Below are 22,284 nucleotides of genomic sequence, written 5' to 3'. Positions count from 1 at the left end.
AGCAGCCTCACCAATGGGTACATGGGAGAAAGTCTGATCTCTCTGAGGGCAGGGAATAATATCTCTTTGCAGATTAGAAAAGCTAAAGTGAAAGCAGGTAATAAATATACAAGAGTCTTAAAGACAAGACCACATCCGTCTTAAAATTGCTTAAAAATTAAGGACAGATTGCCTCAGGTAACAAGAGTCCCTAGGTAGGATGGTTCCAAATTTGGTTAAATCAGAGGCTCAATGAAGTCATTTAACACCCAACTTTTACTCTTACTGTGCTGTCATCCTCAGACCATCAGCAAAGGTCCTCAGGCCTGATCCCTTTTGGTTTCCAGATAGCTGCAACAGTTCTCAGCATCTTACCCTCACACAACACATCTAAATGCCAAAAGGGGCAAAGAAGGTGTGTTCCTGTCTAAGAAGGAAGAAATCTTTTCCATAAGCTCCTGGAAGACCTTTTCAACCTTGCCCTTGCCTGGAATTGTGTAACAAAGGAGCTGAACTGCCAGGATATTTAGTTATTAAGGTTCACCTTCTGAGTTTTGGAGGAGCCTGTCTTTCTAAAGCATAAGGCCATCTGATATCTGAGTAAATCTGTGGTTAGATTAACATTAACAAAGACAAACTGCAGAAATATGGCTACTGAATAGGCAACCACAAGTGTCTCCATAGAGCATGATAATGTTATTTCAAAGGACCCAGCAAGAAATACCAAGAGAAATGTGATGAGGGGAATGATGGGATAAGAAAAAGGGGTTTGCCCTTTAAGGCCTGGAGCAGAATTTTGTTACTATCTTCCCATTTACAAAAGTATCATCATGATTTTTTTTTTTTTACTTGCTAGTCTTTCTAGCATGATTAATATTGTGTAAAATGAATGTTATGGATAGTAAGACAGCATTTGAAAGGAAACATCATTTTAACCATGAAAGATTGGAGGCAATATATAAGGAGAAGCAAAATAATACGTTTTTGGCATTTTTCAATAGACAAGGGATACGCTTGTAGCATTGACTCAGGTAAGGAAAGAATCAGATGGTTTTAAAACATTGGACAAGAAGTAACTTCTGCTACATTATAAAATAAGCTATTTTTATGCCAAACCCAAATGCTATTCTTAAAATTATACCATTGTATATTAAATTTTCTGGTTCAAAATTAACACTACTAAGAAAAGATTCAAAACTGGTAAAGTACCACTAAATTGTTATCAAGACAACTTAATCATGTTAATTTAAAGGGAAAATTTTAGGTACAGAAGCTTTCACACTCAAAATCAGAAGCAGCTTTTTTTTTTTTTTTTTTTGGTGGAGATGCCAGGGATTGAACCCTGGGCCTCATACAAAGCAAAGAGGAACAGCTTTTAATAATAACAATAAAAGTAATATTCTAGCTTGGAATTTTGGTTTAATAATTATAACAGTAACACTTTGGAATTTAAAAATTAGAAGGGAATTCAGTAACAGGAAAGTACACTGACCATGATTTAGGTTAGATACTGACATGTCCAATATTGATGTGGCAGAAGTTTGGCTTAAGCCCACAGGCAGCACTGCTGCCTTTCCTAATCGCCCAGAGGGCGCCCTTCAGGCCAGTAGACATAGCTCTGGGGACATAATCAAGGTGCCTTTGTTTGAACAACTGATGGTGAGGTCGGTTCATTTGGAAGCCCCTTAGAGTGGACAACTGTAACAGACTTTCCATCACATTTTATTTTCTACTTCCTCAGCTTTCGCTCTTAATACCAAAGGATGGAAGATAATCTTTTTTAGCTATTCAAGGTTTGTTGCACACTTTGCACATTTAGTTTGGATGAGTCATTGACTAGGTGGCTATTGTAATAAGAGAGATAATGCGTAGGTAGTGGTGAAGTTGTCTTAATATCTGGAGAATCTTCTTTTTATCCCCTGGAGTGATAAGTGCATTTTCTCCTCTGATCCTTAAATAGGCCTAAAATGTCACCTCTTTCTAAGACTTAATAATAGGAGGAAAACCAAAAATTTAACTGTGACCTTACCTAGTTAAACATCAAACACTAATTAGCTGTCATTGTTCACCATCTCAAAAATTAAATGGAACATTTTGTTTTAGGTTATAGATTCTTCAATTCTTACTTTTTCTCTCCAATCCCACCTGTTTTACATGTGATTATGAACATGGCTGTGTATGCCAGATTTTATTAGATAGTTCAGATATCATATATTCTGCCTCATTGTCCTCATAACTATATCCCTCCTAGTCAGATGACGTATCTTTCACGTTTACCAAAGCACTGCCTAATATAAGCATAGAATATGCCCTTATGCAGGGCACTCCTCTTACACAAGTAAAATGTATATAAATTTATATTCCTCCCATGTCCTAATATAAAGATAGTGGGGCTTTTAGTATTGCATGCTTATTGATATCTGGCCAAATAGAAAAATGAAGAAAGATGCAGGAGGGCTGATTTTCCACTGTGAATGACAGCAAAATTAGAACAAATGTAAGGAATATCCTTGTAGCATGATACATAAATTTTACCCTTGTTGGGTTTCAGGCATGTCTAGGCATCCTTGGAACCCTGGTAGAACTTTCTTAGGAAAATTCCCCTTGTATGGTATCTGAAGAGCCCCTTAGAAAAGAACTCATCTTGGGAGCGGAATTGTCTGAATCAGTTCTTGAAAAAATAGTGGAACAGGCCAACCTGACACTAACAGAGGAAGAGAATCCATCCTAAGGGAAGTAGCTATGTGTTTTTCTTCTGAGAAAAACCGTCAACATGGGAGAAGGGAGGGCATGATTCTGAGTACACCACGGTGATTGCCTCCTGCCCAATCCCAGGTGTCCTCGGGAGAAAAATGCTGATTTAACATGCTGATCGCCTGAGCAACAATTCTATGAATCACTAAGTCACAGGCAGCTCTAGTTTGGGAGCTTTCCAGCAGAATGCTGCATGAGGGGGAGTAGCCTCATGCTACACTGTTACAAAATCATCATGTAGCTTGGGCACAGTGGCAGTCCCAGGTCATTGATGACCCTGGGTCATTGATGGCAGGGCCCGGCAACAACTGATGGGAGAAGACATGCTTATGAGCATATGTGATACTCCTTGAGGACATCAGAAACCAGTGGTGGGTGAGGAGAGAACTCTATGTTGTCCGAGTATTACAAGAGTGGCTGGATATATAAGCCAGTGAAGTTTGAATCATTACTGCTATTTAATTTCATACCATCTGTAAAACAAGCTAATAGGGTTATTAACAACTCCAATTATGCGTTGTTTTTTTCATCTGTATAGTGGAAATCTTGGATTATAAGCTGTTAAAAAGTTAGGCATTGTCTGACTTAGAATACATAGTGAAATACAATGTTTTTAATGATATTTAATGATTATTTGTGCTGAGAGGGAGGCATTATGATATATTATTTAACAGCATGATGAATTCATTTCACTTGGGTTCAAATCTGGGTCTAATTGCAAACTGTAGGATTTTGTACAAATTACTTGATTTTTCTATGCATCAGTTTCCTTATGTGAAAATGACCTCTATAACCTCCTTCACGTGGCTATTGAGAAAAATAAATGAGACAATAAATATCAAGTATTTGGCACAGTTTTTAGTACATAGTTAATAAATGTTAACTATTGTTATTATTATAATCTTGATAGTATGGTCAGGCTATCTAAGTGTTCACCCAGTTGTGAATCTATTCATGTATATGCATGTATTTTGTAGCCAAAGCTTGACCAAAAGTTAATATTTAGCATTAGTAAGAAGACTGGCTAATATTAGCATAAATGTGGAGCAATAATAAGTGAGGGAAATGGTTCATAACATCTGTTCCTCTTACCTAATTGGTGTATCATAAAGACAAACAAAATTTTCTGCATGGATATGTTTTGTAAACTATTAAGTAGGGACTATAGTCAGTAGAAACTAGGATATGAGAAAAGTTTATTTCTTCATTTGGGAATAATTTTTTACCCCCAAATCATTTATCTATTCATTCATTTATCCATCATCAACCAATGTTTGAGTGATTCATATATATGACATTGTACTAAACCCTGAACTTTCAAAATGAAAAATAAAACACATTTCCTTCCTCCAAGGGGCAAAATTGTCATAAAAGATACACAGAAATTAATAATTAAAATAAAATCTTACACATACTTATACATGTAAGGCAAATAATCAGTCCTGTACATTGGTAAATACAAACTAGAATGCATGCATATATTACAAAATAACATTGAACACAGCCTAAGAATAGGGCTTAATGGGAATAATCACCAACAATTTTATAACAAATATCATCTCCTTTAGAAAAAATCTGCTAATGTATTTATCCATTCAAGAAATACTTATTAGACTTCTACTATGTGGAAATCACTAAGTTAAGCACTGGGCCATGGTGAGGAATCAAATATAAATCCTGACATAAGGAATTTATGTAGATGTCCATAGTTCAAGAAGGAATAAGGTATATGCCCCAAAGAAGTATATAGAAAGAACATTGAAAGGAAAAGGAGGGTTATATTGTTGGTGCCTTAGCAAGATCAGGGCATATATCAGTAGTCATTGTATTCTTCACTGCCATTTTTTCGCAGTAATACGACACCAGGTTCATTTATGAATGCCCTTAATGAGACTGTAGAAAGTATTAATTTTATTAAATCTCAATCCTTGAATGCATGTGTTTTTAATATTCTGTGTGACAAAATAGAATTTACACTGAAAGCACTTCTGCAGCGTAATGAAGTATAATGGTTGCCTAAAGGAAAAGTCCCTGTGTGACAGTTTAAGTTGTTAGCTGAACTAACAGTTTTTCATGGAATATTATTTTTCTTGAAAGAACCACAAACTGATAAACAATGAGTATTCTGACTTGGGTATTTGTCAGACATTTTCTCAAAAATGAACAACTGATGAGAGCAACTGACAGAATATGCTACCAAAGATAAAATTTGGACTTTCAAGGAAAATTAAAATTTTGGAAAATTTCTGTCTTCCACTGTGGGCCTGTCAGCTTAGCAATACTTAAAGACTCTTCTGGTGAGTTCAATGGTGCTATGAATGAATGTGGTTTTCTGATACTGTATATCAAAATGTGTCAATGTTAAGAGGTGTTTAAATCAATGAATCAATATTTTTCAAATGGCCAATGAATTATATTACACATGTGGGTAAAACATCTGTTCAAAATGTAAGATTTATCAATGAGTATTAGCGTAGCAGAGTCTGAAAAGTTCACTGACATTCTTTCACATTCCACAGGGCAACCAATTTTTAAGAAACAACCAATTGTTGATTTTTGGTGTTGTATACAAATTCACATGAAAGGCCATTAAAATATTCCTCCCTTTTCTGACTACATAATTTTATAAAGGTGGATTTTTTTTAATATACTACAACCAAAACAACAGATTGAACACAGAAGATATGAAATCTAATTTTTTCTATTAAATTGGACATCAAAGAAATTTGCAAAAATGTAGAACACCCCTCTTCTCACTAAATTAAAAATATAAATGGTTATTTATATTAAAATGCAATGGGTCAATTATTGCCATGTGAAAAGAATTAAAAAAATATATTAATTAATTTCCATAGTCTTAATTTCAAATAGATTTAATCCATATGAAAAAAGCTCATTGGGGTCCTTGTGCCAGTTATCAATCTATTGCCTCTCAACTTCAGATTTATTCTTTTTGCCTTCTCTCTGATAATGGAGCTGTGCCTTGTAAACATTTCTTCTTTGCCAGTCAACAAGAAGTTAAGCTTTGTCAGGTAAAAAGCACTGGAGTGACAGCAGAAGGAAGGGATTTTCCTTCCTGTTTCTGGTGTAACTCCATTGCCAGAGCATGCTTTCTGCAGCTCTAACTTTGTCAGGGGCAGGGTGAATGAGACCCCCAGAGAGTGTGGCATCTGCCACCCAGTCCAGGTCACTGTTCTCTGTAATCTCTCTTCAGCCCCAAGCACACATGCACATACCAGAGGCTCCCTGGGCTGTGATCTAGTGAGCAGGGAACCCACCTTTGTTTTGCTCAGCCGGGGACACCAATACAGTCTTCTCGATTCCTACAGAGGGAAGCCTCTCTAGCAACCAGTTTCAGCAGTGCCCGCAAATGCTCTTTGACCCCCTCTGAGTGCTTGGGAACCAGTTTTAGCTCATCTGACCCCAGAAGGCCATTCCTATTTGCTCAGTGACTGTGGACCTGCTCTGGCCCAGGCAACTCAGTGAACTTCTCCACCATCCAGTGGGCTGCACACAGACCTTCTCCAATGAGGCCTGAACTCCAACCTTCAGTAGGGAGTCCCGCTTTCAAGTTCAACTCCCTTTAAGCTCTAAGTTACTCTTAAAAGTTCTCTTTCCAGCTTTCCAGTTACCCTCCTATCATGGCTTAACAATAATTCCTTATATTAAACCTCCTTTGTATTAAATACTGCATAATTTGTAACTCCTGGCTGAGTCCAGACTCCTTAAAAATTTCTAAGATGGGAAAAACTTTGGTCATTTCCCTGAGATAAAAATTTGAGAACAACTATTACAGAGCATACTGAAGATAAATGATAGTATTGACCACCACATAGAGGGATTTGGGAAGAATATCATTTGAAGCACTTTTTCCTAGAGCACTAAACCAACTCCATTCTAATAAAGGTCTCAAGTGTCTTCTAAAATAGAAGGAAGGAAAACTCTTGAGGTTACAGTGTTGGGACATTCTCTTTTACCTTTATGGTTTTAGTTAATGAAACTGGCATAGATGCTGGGACACTTCAAAAATGGATACTGATCTTTTTCCCCAAATCATTCCTCCTTCAGTCTTTGATGCATTTCAGTTAATAACCCAGAATCTAACCATTTCTCATCACCTTTATCACTACTACCCCTGGACCAAGCTACCATCATTTCATGCCTATATAATGGCAAAAGCATCCTCTCTGAACTCCAGGCTTCTGCTCTTACCCTTTCCAGGCTAATATCTACATGGCAGGTGGACATCTACTAGAACCTAGGGTGTTGCAGCTAAAATATGTCAAATCATGCACACCCTTACCAAAACCTCCACTTGGCCTCCCCAATATGACTCAGAGTAAATAAATAAATAAATAAATAAAATCTTCACAATAGCATTAAAGTTTGTACACAATCTTGACTTCATTTCCTCTCTGCCCTCATCACCTTGTACTTTCCCTGTCACTCCTTGTGTCTCAGCCACAGTAGCCTGCCTCCTTGATAACAGGAGGCACTCTCCACCTCAGTGGCCTGTACCTATACGCTCCATCATGGCTGGGTATTTTTTTCACTTTATTTTTGTAAGCCCGGTACATAGAATAATATCTGAAAAAATATTAGTTATACAGTAAATCTTTTTTGAATGAAGGAATAAACTACATTCTGAGCCAAAATGGCTAAGAAAATCTAGATTGAATATAAAACTATGGTGTTTGTTGAAGTGAGTCCTAATTCCTGAATTCTACTCGGGTTATAAATATTTTTCTTACATTCTACATATTGTGATTGCATTCCAGTTCAAAACTGTCTTCCCAATTTCATGTCAAAATTAAGCCATGTTAGAAGCCAGCCACTCAATTAAGTCATTCAACAAATACTAATTGAGCACCTCCCAAATTAAAGATATTCTTCTCTCTACTGGGTAAACCAAGATGACAGAAACATGATCCCTGCTAATTTGCATGGAAGGCAACATAAAGTATACAGTGGGCAATTCCACTATCAAGATGCCAGACCAATGACTCATTAAAATCATCCCTTGCCATACCAAATCTACAAAAATAAAGGAAAAGAACTATGAAAACTGATTAATAAGCATTAGCCATGACCAAAATAAAGGAGGAATTTCAGAAGCACTGAATTTTTGAAACATGTTTGAGAAAAGGCATCCAACTAAAAATTGCCACAACAGCAATAAGCTAAAGACCCAAACAGAATGTCACAGCCCACAAAGGACATCATCATAGCCCAGAATGTGAATGGGTGGGTTCTGCTGCTAAATAAAACAAACATCTGAGGAAGATCAGCAGTATGAATGAGAGGAAGGAAGGGATGGAGGGAGGGAGGGAGGGAGGGAGGAAAGAAGGGAGGAAGGGAGGAAGGGAGGAAGGAAATGAAATGTACAGAAACACCAAGGGAAACAGAATTAATATACCAATCCAGAAATAGATTGTACATAACACACAAACAACAAGAATGTGAATCTCATTCTCATTTAGCTAAAAGGATACACTGTGGAAAAAAAAAAAATCAAACAAACAAAACACATGCCCTAAAAGACTAAGAAATTCAAGAGAAAGAGAACTTGTGTGATGATGGGTCAGCATGATCTTTTTGAAAAAGTCAACTATTTAACCATTGGTTACAGCAAACATAAGAAACAATTTGGTGGAGAAGAAAAACAAATTCCATTTCACCAGAAATGGAAAAGTGATGAAGACCCAGACATATGAAGGCATACATGGAGGACTACACTTTCTAAAATAGAGTATTTTTTTTAATGCATGTTTTTTTATTATGAACTTGAACATGTATAAATATTAGTGACAACTTTCAAAGTATGATTTAACAAGCAGTTAGCAAATTTCAAAGAATATCATAAGTCACAGTTCCACAAATTCAGCTATTTGCATTATTGTAAAATATAACATGCATACAGAAAGGTGTTAATTTTTGATGTACAACTCAATAAGCAGTTTCATAGGTAATTTCAAAAATTGTTATGAGTTATAGTTCCACAGTTTCAGTTCTTTCCTTATTATACAATAGAGAGTATATACAGAAAGGTGAAGACTTTCAAAGCACAATTCAATGAGTAGCTACAGAGCAAATTCCAAAGGATGTTATAGGCTACAGTTCCACCATGTCATTTACCTCCTTCCAGCTATTCCAACACCCCAGCATCTAAAAATATATGTATTTATATAAAGTTTCAATATTCATAGACCTTTGTTGAATCTTATCTTGTTTGTTGCTATCCCTTCCTCTCGCTTAATCTATTTTTCCATCTTCAGGGATGTCTAAGCCAGGAGCACCCTAACTTGTTCATATTGAAAGAGGGTGTCAACACTATGGGGAAGGAGGCTTCATCTGATTACTGTTATTAAAGAGGCTATTGCCTCTGGGTTTTAGGACTTGTCTGGCATAGGAACACTCTGGTGGATTTAAGATTCTGAGAGATAAAATTTAGCTAGTGAATATTTTATAGAATCTCAGGTAGGGACCTAGGTATTTGGGGACTACTTTTGGTAAAGGCATGGCGTACTGTGGCCATTTGGGATGTCTAGTTGCAGCTTGCATAAGAGAAACCCCCAGGGTAGCCTCTCGACTCCATTTGGGATCTCTCAGCCACTGTGATCTCAGCTTGTTACCTTTCTTTTTTTCCACCTTTTGGTCGGATAGGCATTTTCAATCCCTTGCTGCCAGGGGCTGGCTCATTTCTGGGCATCATGTCCCATGTCACCAGGGAGATTCATTTCTCCGGGAGTCATGTCCCATGTTGGGGGGAGATTAATCTATTTATTTGCTGAGTTGGGCTTAGAGAGAGAAAGGCCACATCTGAGCAACAAAAGAGGTTTCTGGGAGGTGCCTAAGCATAATCATAGGAAGGTTCAGCTTCCCATTTACAATCTACAGGACTGGTTTTTAAGTCAAGAGGAAGATACAAAACAAAATTCAAGGCAGAGAAAAGCAAGGGAAGTTTGAGAAATTTGCATTTGAGATAACAGGTAATGGGAGATATTGTAGGTTCATCAGCAGAGAAGAGACATATGCCACTGGAGCACAGAGAACCAGATTAAAGATTATTATTCTTCTGTACTGAAAGGTATAAGTCAAAGAAGAAAGAATCCCAAATATAGGAAGGGTTAGTAAATACTGTTATAGGTCTAAATACTTTTTAAAAAAGTTCCTTAGGTTCTTTTTTTTTTTTTTTTTTTTTTTTTGTTTAAGAAAAGTTTTACTAATCTGTTAATATATCAGCAAAGTTATTGCAACAGTTTAAAAGGCAGACAGACATACTCTTACAGGCTGTAAAGTAACAAAAGGGTTTTTATACAATTAAAGTATTACATAGACTTATGGGATTCATTGAATAACTAACAAACCCATAAGAAAAATTAAATCTGAAAGATTAAATCCAGTATTAGCACCTACAATATCTCTGAAAGTAAAACTTTTAACTGTTTCATTCTCTTCTAATATATTTCTTAAACTCTCTATTTAGATACAGTGCTCTCAAACCCCAAAGATGAACTAAGGGCATAAGAAGTCCTGGTACTAAGAAATGTACAGACAAAAAAAGGACTAGAGATATCGACTTAGACTTGGGAGTTTTACTTGGAAATCACTTACTTTACTTGAACCATAAGATTTCTGTGCACTGAATACTGTATATGAGGAAGGTCTAGAATTCTTAAGATTTGCCAGTAAGGATAGTTAAAAATTAGCAATATACAGTATTATTCCTATCAAATTTTTTCCTCATAAGTTACATTTATAACAAAACTATAATTAAAATATTATACTTGCTTATTACACATTCAGGGACACAGCAGGAAACATTTATGTGTTTGATGGTTTAGCATCCACTTTATTGTGCTTACTTATTTTTTGTAATGAACAAGCAAAACACACATCTTCCCAACCTTCATGGTAATGCAATAATAACAAAGCTCTCCAAAGAAAATAACTAGAAATTGCTTTAAATACTGTTTAATTAAGAATAACTGCTAGAATAAAACAAATAACATTATACATTATCTTTCTAATGAGCTGTAGTTTGAGAAATTAAACAGCAAAAATGGATCTTCTTAAGATCTGACTCATGGCAAAACTGGTGGTTCCTTGAAATCTGGGAGATGCATTAGCAAAACCACAGATACAGCCTATCCCTCACCAAAATCCCAGAGAAAAGTGTTTTACTAACTTGAGGGAATAAGACTGAACACTGGTGAAGATACGACTTGCTGAAGTCTAAAGTCATCTGGGAAGCTCACCCAAGGAATGAAGGGAACCAATGGTACTGGTGGCACATAAGAAATCAACTTTGCATTGGGCGGACAGCATATTTTATTAAATGGCTTTGAATAAAAAAGCAAAATGCTTCATTGTGTTTTCTCAGAAACTAATCAAAAGATGACAGAATCCTACACAATTTCGAGACACAAAGTGGATGCTGAGCAACTAGAGGTCACCCCAGGTGCGGAATTTTAGAAAGTCAGTCCTTGGAGTAAATGGCACCATGGCTCTGGCAGCAGATACAAAGGAATGATGCTCTGGAGAGGAGGTAGGGGACACTCTGTGATCGCCCAGTGGACAGATGAGGGTCCCAGCTTAAAGTGGGATCTTTAATTCTATGGTTTATCTTCCACTGCTCATGCCTCTGTCTTCATAAATGGTAATTTCAATAACTCGAAGTCCTCTCTCAATGGGATCTGTCAGGAGGAGGCCTTGGGGAGCATATATCTTCTCATTCTGTTCTTGAATGTATTTGGAGACTTTCTCCAGAACCTTCTCATAATGAGTTTCCATGCATAAGAAGATGGTGTATGCCATTAAACAAGCCAAACAGCCTTCAAGATATGATTGGCCCCCAAGCTTCTCTGCTTCTGCATAAAGGTTATTTAATGTTCGAACTGTTTCTTCAAACTGCTGTCTATCAATCCGGTTCTCCAGCTCCGCGGGGAACTTGGTCTGGAACTGGCAGCGTGTGCCACTGCTGTAGTCTCGCTGAATGAAGACCTTCCCGGACACCGGCGCCTGCTGCGGCCTCATGGCGAGGACAGGACCGGCCGCGCCGCCTCCTCGGCCCTCCAGCTGCTGTCGTGCCGCCTCCCTTAGGCTCTTATAATCATAGCTTCACACATTGTCTCTCATTAGTCTTACAAATTTTCAAAATGGTAATCAGTTGGTGAATACAATATTTGGAAGTTTTAAGAAATTGCTGCAAATTTGTTGACACTTTTCCTATTGAATTTAGGAAATTGGGTGGGTTTAGGGACTGCTTTGAACACAAGGGTATAGCAGAAGTGAATTCATGAGCACAATGCAATGTTGGTAGCTATGTCTTCAGGTTAAGCTGGTCTGTTATGTATGCAATAATTACTGGAATGGAATTTGGAACCTTGAGGTGGGGTGATGTCATAAAACAAAAATAAAGCAAAAAACTAAATAACACAAAATAAAAACATAGAAGATTAAAACAAGTGGTGTTATCCTTAGAGCTTAGACTTTGAATAGGCCTTGAGGAAACTCTTATAACACCCTGATGGGTCTTGAAGAAGTTGTCAGAAAGCGTAAAGGAAAGTGAGCAAGGGAATAATGGGAGCTGGAGGAAAAGAAATCTCTTGTTGTGATGGAGAGTTAAGCTCAACTGGCACCTGAAGTAATATGGAAAACAGACAAAGTACCTAATGAACTGATAGATCTGGTTCAGCCAATTTCCAGGTAAATGTTGAAAGTGCCAATTACTTTCTTTTAGCCTTGCAATATAAAGTGAGAAGAGAGAGAAATGAGATAAACTAGGGCTATTTCATTTTTCAGACAGAGCTTAGAGAAAATATATGGAAGCCAGGACTTCCTGTCTTTGAAAATACAACCCATTCCCAGTGCATTAGATTGGGTCCTCTGAGAAACAGATGCCAAGACTAGATTAGACTATTATAGATTTACTGGTGGAAAATACTTGTGAGGTATTAAAAAAAATGGGGGTCGTGAGCCAGGGGAGGCAGGGAGAGCTGTCAGACCATGATGCAGATATGACTCTGGTGAAGGACAGAGGGAAGGAAGGAGAATTGAATAGTCTCAGTCTGCAGTGCAGTTCTAAGGAACTTCAGCCATACCAGTGTTGCCCATTGAAGGAGTCCTGCATTTTGCAGTAATAGACTTGCCTAACCGTCTTTGTTACGCTCATTTATTAGTTGAATGTGACCTATGAGAATTAAGACTCTGGTAAAAACCTGGTGTGAGCTTCAGGGTGCACCTGGGGTCATCTGTCAGTTACACTCGCTGGAGCAGGAAATCGAAGTATGGGCCACCACAGTCCACTGCTTGCAATGCACAAATCTTCACACGGTTCAGAGATCAGCTCCTCTGTGATATTCACTGGCTTTTTCTGAGTATTAACTCAGATGGAGGCACTTAGAGAGATGAACTATATCCCTATCTCTAGCTTACCATGGAGATGCAACTGGTACTTATTTTCTCCCTCCTCCACTACCCATTCTAAACTCCTTTCATTTTCAGCTTTACTGTGGCCGACTGGTGGAGTGACTCAAACCTTCATTCTCGAGGAGTCTAAACTTTGGAAATCATACCCTTCTGCAATCTGAGTTGTATATATCCATTCACAGTTACAATGGGACAAGGGAAAGTGACCAACTATTCCAGTTTATCCAGGACTTTCCCACTTTTAGCACTGATTTTTCTGGATTCTGGAAAACTTCTCAGTCCCAAGTGAAAGGAAAAATCTAATGTGGTGCTTCATAGACCCTGTCAACATACAAATGGCTTTTTATGGACCGTAAATGTCTGCTTTTCTCAGGCTTGCTTTGTTAAACACTGGTGTTTCTATGATTCATAAGGTGTTTTCCCACTGCAGTTTTATGGGGATACCAAGGTAGAAAAGGACTATTACCAAGAGATTTGTAGGTGCATCTTTTGTCTAATAGTGTGAACAATAAGTCAATACAAAAGTAGCACACAAAGTTTAAAAATTATTATATAAGCTTGAACTGAAAGGATCAGAGACAGAAAAAAATGAAAAAAAGCTTTGAGAATGCCCCCAGCTTCTCCAAGCACAAAGAAAGCAGTTTAAGCTACTCAGCTGCAAACATGAGCTATGTTTTAAGGAAAATGAATGACAGCTCATAGGACACAATGAAAGCCCATAAGGGGGAACTAACAGCCATGGAGAACTCCAAGGTTTGGAGTCAGGGTGTAGGGCAGGGTTCCAATCAAGACCTGGCAACATGTACCTGGCTGGATTTCAGAAATGCCATGGGTGAGTGATGCTGTATACTTTCTGATCCTTTGATGCTCCATCCTCCCCATTTTGAAGAATTAACCTTTGCCTATGTCACCATTATACTTTGGATATGTGAGGGTAATATAACAGGCCTCTTTAGTTCACCAATTTTCAGAGAGAGAAGAATTCTGTTTAGGACACTCTACTAGAGGAATCACACCCAAGGATCCTGCTCCAAGGTTCAGGGACCCTGAATTTGAGTTTGATTTCATAAATAGATGAGGTGTTGGGGGAGATTTTGAAGTACTTTGTGGTGAACTGAATTGTGTATCTCTGTTCAGACATGCTCTTGGTCTTGATCTGCATTCTGTTGGGTGTGGACCCTTGTAAATAAAGTCTCTTCAAGATGTTACATCAGTGAAGGTGCAGCCCAACAAAATCAAGTTGGGCTCTAATCTGGAATATTGGCATGCTATATAAGCAGAGTGAAAATCAGACAGAAGCCAGGAGAGGCCACTGTATGCAATGCTATGTGACAGAAAAGCCAAGGACCAAAGATTATTAGCAGCCAGCCCCAGAATGCCAGTATTCAGGAAGAAAGCATCACCTTGCTGATGCCTCGATTTTGGACTTCTCCTAGCCCAAAAATTGTGAGCCAATAAATTCCTATTCTTTAAACCAACTCATTGTATGGCTTTTGTTTTAGCAGCTGGGAAACTAAAGCACACCTGAATCTATTTGTTGAGAAATAGTAGTAGTATTTGGCCAGGAGCAAACAATGGTAGCTTTTAAAAATAAGAACAAAATCGTCCTTCCTCATGTAAGTTGTTCTATGTCTCTTTCCCATGGGTCTGAGATAGTTTCAACCAATAGAGCTCAGCAGAAGCAATCATATGTGACTCTGTGGGAGATAGTTTCAACCAATAGAGCTCAGCAGAAGCAATCATATGTGACTCTGTGGTTAGTTCATAAAAGCCCAGAGAGCTTTTGCCTGGTTCTCTTGGGACACTCACTCTCATGACACTCTCTCCTGGAACCCAGTCATCATACTGTGAGACTTTCAAGCCACTTGGTAAGGTCTCTAGTAGGTGCCCCAGTTAATAGCCTCAGCTGAGCCCATCCTTTGAGTCATCCCCTCTCTGGTGTCAAATATTTTGCAGGAAGGAGACTCTGGATGATTTCAGCCCCTAGTTGTACAGATATTTTCAGATGAGGCTCTAGACATTTTTAAGCAGAGATATTATCTCGCTGTGTCCTATTCTAATTCCTGACCCACAGAATCCTTGAGTATAACAGGGTGGTGTTATTTACACTCAATTTTTTGTTACTTTGCTATACAGCAATAGTAATCAGAACATTTTTCAACACTTCTTGATGAAAAAGCTTTAAAAAAAAAAAAGTTAAATTAAAAACAGATCATTGTTCCCAAATTACTGATCCATAGGAACTGTGAGATAATAAATGCCTATTTTAAATTTAAAAAAAACTAACCAAACAAATAAACAAAAACAGATCTTTAACTTATCCTCTTCACCAAATCAGACTACCTGTTTTGCTTAGTTTTGCTTTGTTTTTCCTCAAAGTGTTCTAAACTACTACAGCTATTTAGGCTGTAGAGTTCTTAAACCATATCCTTTTCATCTCCAATATCTTTATTATCTTTCATGTCTTTAGATGAAAGAGACATCTAAAATGGTGCTGCTGGGAAGACTGTAATTCCAAAATATATATTGAGATGAAATATAAAATATATATTTAATATTCTTAAGTTATCAAATAATTATTGACCTGAAAATATTTCATTCTTAAAAAAACAAGAAAAAAGGGAAAATATATATTGCTAGAAAACATTTAGAAATATAACTATCCACTGTATCATTCTAAAAGTTAATAAACCAAATAGGAAAGTTCAGTATATGAATACCTGTATACCTGTATGTACACAAAGAAGTGGAGAGGTGTGTGTGTGTGTGTGTGTGTGTGAGAGAGAGGGAGAGAGAGAGAGAGAGAGAGGGAGGGAGGGAGGGGGAGAGAGAGAGAGAGACAGAGACAGAGACACAGAGACAGAGAGAGACAGAGACAAAGTGGGGGAGAAATGAGAAAAAGAGGGAAAGATGAATAGACTTGGCAACTTTGAATGTTTCCAAGGACCATATTTTCCTAAAATTATAGAATATGAGGCTACAGAGCCATGTGATTTCTCATTCATCAATTAAAATTTAGTCAATTTCACTCTGCTACATTTTTTCTTTGGAGTAGCAATATTTCTAGAGCTTAATGTGCCATTTAGGTTCTCAGAAGGACCTTTGAACAGCCTGTGGTGATAGAATAGACCTTCATTCAGTGAAATCTTGCTGACAGCTGAGAGCAGAATCCTGCATTTTGTATCCTTAAGATAATATAATTGCTGGTATGCAATTGCTCCTTTGTCTTATTGTGTAATCAATCAGTGATTGACAAGTCTAATTAGAAGCCTTGGTATGTGCAACATGATAGCACTTTCTGAAAGCATTGTAGCCTAAAACACCTTTTCAGCAATCCTATAACATAGTATTTTTATAGATATTTCAATATTCATTGTTGCCATTATTGTTTGCATCTATAAAAAGATTTTGTTGGGGTAGAAGAATACCACCTTTGGAAGTATGAATATATCACTTTAATGGTTTTATGGTGTTTCCCAAGGACTCAGTATCTCTGCTCTAAAGGTTTGATGATTTTTCAAATTGGCAAAGATAAATTATTGTATGTGTATAATTTTTTTATTATATTCAGAACACCATGTATTTCAGGTGTATAGATTTATGTTTAGATGAAAAGCTTTTTTCCCCCCTTCCCAACAGACATAATTCATAATGGAATACAGTAATCAGAAGAGAAATGTGTTAAAAAATATGGTGCTTGGTTACAAAGTCAAGATAAAATACCATATTTTGTTAGGCACTGAAAATATCTAGAAAAATCAGTGCTCATTTCTTTCTGTAATATGACATGTGTTAAGAAGTCTCTGAACAGATTTTTTTCACATAGAATTTTCTTCAAAAATGTTAAACTTCAAACTGGATAATTACACTGTATATTTGTCTTTTAGCATTTCAATTAGGATCTGTTAATCTTGAACTTGTGCAACTTACTTTATATGCAGAAGGAGAAAGTGGAATTACAGGAAGTATTAAGCCACTCTTTTGGTTCTTGATAAAATGATGAAATAATGCACAAAGTGCTTTCCTTTAGTTTTCTGATATTTTTTTTAGAAAATGGGGCTTTCCATCATACAGAAAGTGATAAATTACTGAGAAGGCACGCTATCCTTTCTTGTAGTGTGTGGATTGTATCAGAGACATGGATTCTCCTGAGTTGCCAAAGGAAAAGGCAGTATAAAAAAATACAATTTTATTTTTGCTCTGAATATCTCACTACAGAAGTTTGAATTTAAATGCAACTTTAGTCATTCTGTATATTTGTGAACAAATATTTTCAAAATTAAATTTAAAGTAGAAGGTAAGCACTATAGCTGTAAAACAGCCAACAGTAGTGTTTAGAATGTATGGATGATAAGGTGATGGGGGGATCCATTTAAAGCATCCACGTCAAATGCAGAAAATGTAAAGCACAACAGTGCAGATACAACTCAACAATTCATTTCTAAAAGATGATTTTGGGACCTTATATGAAGAATGTATCATTTTCAATATTTTATAATGCTTCAAGTGTTCACTTTCATACTGTCAGTCTACATGACTTTGTGGTACATCTAGAGCTCAATAGAAAGAAGTACCCTGTTTCCAATGACTTCACTCTATCACCTGGCTACTACATGGTAATTTTCAAATTCAAATTAAAAATACTACCTGAATATGGTATTTGATCATATAATCAAACAAAAAAAAAGCATGATAAAAAGCAAGGGGAAGGTATATGTTTATTTACTTAAGAAAAGGATATAGATTATATACTGAAAATTGTTCTCTTTCTCTACACTGTAAAAGCAATCACAATTAAGATGCATAAGCTCATAAAATCACACCATTAGAATTCTGAAGATAAATGTCTAGAATTTAGACTCCCTTAAGACATTCTCCATCATGATATTCTGTGGGTTGTGTCTTATTTTCTATTTAGAACCATTTTGGTTTTACAAATATATCAAAATCTTTTTCCAAATGTGTAAATTACTTCTACAATATCTTTGGTTTTCAAATATGCCCCTGACAAGAGATCCTCTAGATCCTTCTTGTATACACAAAGTAAGGCTTCACATCACCACTGCATTTGCAACCATTATCTAGTGTGTGTGAAACAATAAGGCCATACAAAAACAGCATCGTTTTTCAGATAGTTCAGTTTTGGCCCTTTGTGCTATAGCCTAAAGTAGTTGCTAGTGGAAAATAACCATGGCAAAGGGCTGCCTGTAATGGAGGACAGTGTTGCAGACAGTATTCATTCCAAAAGATATCTGTGCGCCTAAAGCCAGTGAAGTTTAAAACATCTCTACCCCTGGAGCAAGAGACAGCATTCACAGCTAAGGAAATTTGTCCAACATACTCCTATTATGAAGGCATCATTCACTTGCATCTCTTGGAATCCTTATTTTCCAGAGACTAGTGCAATAACAACAACAGAAACAAGCCATTGACTAATAGGAAAAGTGTGTATTAATAGAGGATGAGATGATGTAGAAAGACTCTATACTTAAAATACTGAGTTTTGATTCACTGCAGTCAGAAACTGAAAGTATCGTATAGCCACTGATGTCATAAATGATCAGACAGAAGTAGTTGATTCATGCTTCAGGGAAGAAAACCCAAAATGACAAGAGGAGGAAACACTTCATACTGTGGCCAAGATAGATAACCTTATTAACTTCTTGCTTTAGAAATAATTTTGAAATATAGGAAACTAACTTGAGTTTCACAGAACAGCTATAGCTATTTATCTTTTGGAATTTGTTGCTGAACATAATCTTTTTCATAAACTGTTTACTCTATTTGTATATCTTTTCAAAAATAAAGTTTATGAAAAAAAGGTATATCTTTTCAACAATGCTTTAATTGGTTTTAAAAGGTCCCGAGTTCAAAGGAAAGACATAAACTCTAGGAATTTTAGGGGGGTGCTTCCAGAACTAGGAGTGCCTTAATATTTCAAGTCACCACTCTGAGTCTCCAACATCCTGTTAGGAATGCAGAGCTTTACATGTGCTTCAACTAAATCCTGAATTTCTTCATCAGCATCATCATCACTATTATTATTATTATCATTGTTAGTATTTATATTCTGTAATCAGTGCTCAATACCATTACTGACTTCCAAAAGAGACTAGGCAGAGTAATGATTTTTTTAGAAATATCATAATTCACTTTAAAATTGAGTAAGAAGATAATTATTTAGTGGAAATGTTCTTGGATATATTTTCCATCTATCTCCTCCTACCTACTTTATTTTTTCTCCTCTATTGTATTATCAACTTGTTACATTCCCCTGAATTTGTACAATACATAGGCTTATTTTTAAAATGTTGTGCATCTAAACTTTCAATTGAACCTCATGAAAACCTGAAGCAAATACATTTTTATACCCAGGTGTCAAAAGAGGAAATGATACGACTTAGCTCTTGTAGTTAGTGATTCTGGAGAGAAGACTAGGGACAGTTTCTTAATTCCTGGTTCATGTGTTTTCACTAGACTATATTGCTCACTATGCCAATCTGAGTTTAATTCCTGCAGGTGAAAGCAGCTTCCTTTAGTAGTTGAGCACAAATAAAACAAGAAAAAGAGGCAACTGACCAGATACTATGAAAACTACCTGACTTGATGATTTTGGGCTTCAGTAGTTTACAGTTTTAGTTCCACATTCTAAAGCTTAAAAACAATAAATTGGAAGGAATTCTTCATCTGACTAAATCAAAAGCAAAGTGAAAAAAAAACTCACACTGAACGTGAATTTATTGCCTAAAATATTTTTTCAAAAAGTGTAGGAAACAAAATACAATACAAGCCACAAATTGTATTTTGTTAGATACAGAAAGAAAGCGTAGTTGTATGTAAAAAAGCATATTGCATAGGAGGAGTCCCATGGGGTTTTCAACACACATAATCAGGGCTTTTTTCAGATGGTAATCTCTCCTTGGCTCAAGAGAATGAAACACACATGCGCGCACACACACACGCGTGTGCACACACACACACAAAGTACATTTTCAAGAACATTTTTTCCACATGTACTTATAATAGAGGGTGCTCTTATTAGTTTGACATATTTTTTAATTAGCTGACATGTTATAATTCCCTATGTTTGTGTACAGTGAGATTTCATCACTTTAACGAAGAACTCAAAGATTGTCCATACCATGAATAAAATACTCTGAAGCAGATTGGAAAGGAAAATGCCAAATATCCATTCTACTTTCCTGAGTTCATTTGTGAAACTGCCCTCTGTCTGAGCATAAACCATAAGCATTTTAACACTCAATGCAGAGTTCCTACACCTCTTTTATTCACATATACTGTAGACCTCTGAAGTAATGTTCATTTCCCAAACGTTTACTTGGAGAGTTACAAAAGGTATCTACTGCACTAATCCCATCAACAAAACTGTTCCAAGGAACCCATGGTTTCTGAGTAAAAGGGTAACTAAATTGAACTTAAACACTGAACCCTGAAGATGTTAGGTGTTTTAAGGGGAAACTGAGATAACCGTCAGTGCTGCAATGCTATCAAGATAAACTACTACCTTTGACTTGCCGTTGCCTTGAAGTTGAAATGTTGAATTAAAGGGAACATATGTTGAAGCATAGAATGCAAGCATTTTTGGGAAAGTGTCAGAGGATTGTCAAGGTGAAATAAAACTAAACATAGCAGATTTCAATCATTAACTTCAATCTATTTAATTTAAAATGGAACAAGCTTTTATCAATAACCTATTTAGTAAAAAGATTCCATAATGACACAAATATGAATAAGACATAATCTTTGATCTTTAGTAGTTCTGACCTACTGGCATTTTGGAAATATAGTTGATTATGCAAGTAGCTTTAATAGGAGGAAGAATAATAGTGTGATGATAAAGATAAAAAGACAGTTCTCTGAGAATTCAAGGACAGACAAATGATATATATATATATATATATATGTATTCACATACATATTATGTTATATAAGAATTATATATAATTACATTATTTATAAAAATATATATCTGATGAAGCTCTGGAAGGTATTGTGGAGGAGATGACATTTAGATAGTATTGCACAGTGGCTAAAATTTTAATAAAGAGATGAGAAATTATTCCAGGAGAAGAAACTGAGCCAGTAGGCCGCATAAGTCAACAAAGTGTAGAGTTAATTTAGAGAACTATGAGCAACACATGACAGAAGTCAGTGAGGTAAGCAATAGTCTTGAATATTCAACTATGGGTTTTTAAAAAAATGTTTATTCATTAATTCAGTAGGCAATAGGGAAGCCTCTGAGGAGAAATGATATTTGAGCTACACCTTAAGAAAGTTAATGTTTTGGTAATGGAGACAATTTATTGGATACTCCAGTTCAGAGACTACTAAAACATGCTAGGCAGTATACAGTGACATTTCCTACCAGAGCGATAACATTCAGAATGAAAAGTAAGGGACATTACAGCAGATACAGAATAATAGATACTAAGTCTTGACTTGATGGGAAAGAGGATACAAGGAGGAAAGGAGACAAATGAAAAAATTATTTTGAGGATGTAATTTAATTTAGATGATGTTATAGAGATATTTTCAGGAATAAACTAAAGGGGTGAGAAGCAGTTTGGAGTCAGAGATGATGAATAGTAAGTCTCTTAAAGAAAGGACAGCTGGGTGCCTAGGATGAGACTTAGATGGTGATTCAGCAGTGCCATTGGTCTTGATGAGATATGAATACAACTTATGCATCTTTTCCTCCTTGCTAACAAGGATAAGTCTGATCCTCATCTTTACAAATGCAGTGTTTTAACTGATCCAGAAAATGATATGACTCAGGCAAAAAAAATTCGTGCAGCCATACACATAAAATAATCTGAAATAAACCAAAATGCCAATATATTAATTTACAATGAGAAACTGAATTTCCAAACTTAGAATGATACTTTTGTATACTCATCAGTGCATTCCCTTCCCAAAAGGAAAGTCTACATTGGAAATTACAGTATGAGGAAATTCTTTAGTGAGTGTAGGATCAGAGCAAATCTAGTTCAATTGTCTTACAACAAAGTTTCTCTAAATGTACCCTACAGTATTTGAGATGATTTAAAGTATATTGGATGAATATTTCCAATAGCTCTCTATTTACTTTAGATTATAGCA

The 22,284-nt window shown here is 36.4% G+C and overlaps 1 protein-coding gene and 1 long non-coding RNA gene across 2 annotated transcripts in view; both read right to left on the bottom strand.

Moving 5' to 3' along the window:
* Nucleotides 1–22,284, bottom strand: part of LOC119544793 — a 153,159-nt gene that overhangs the window by 5,165 nt on the left and 125,710 nt on the right. The window lies entirely within an intron of this gene.
* Nucleotides 10,131–11,801, bottom strand: LOC119544792 (golgin subfamily A member 7-like). Its single transcript, XM_037850333.1, has one exon. The coding sequence runs from the start codon at nt 11,767–11,769 to the stop codon at nt 11,356–11,358; it is 414 nt and encodes a 137-aa protein (XP_037706261.1). The 5' UTR covers nt 11,770–11,801; the 3' UTR covers nt 10,131–11,355.

This window comes from Choloepus didactylus, chromosome 9 (assembly GCF_015220235.1).
Source record: "Choloepus didactylus isolate mChoDid1 chromosome 9, mChoDid1.pri, whole genome shotgun sequence".
Classification (NCBI taxonomy): Eukaryota; Metazoa; Chordata; class Mammalia; order Pilosa; family Megalonychidae; genus Choloepus; species Choloepus didactylus.
Note: the sequence above shows the minus strand (reverse complement) of the source record. Positions and strands in the feature narration are given on the sequence as shown.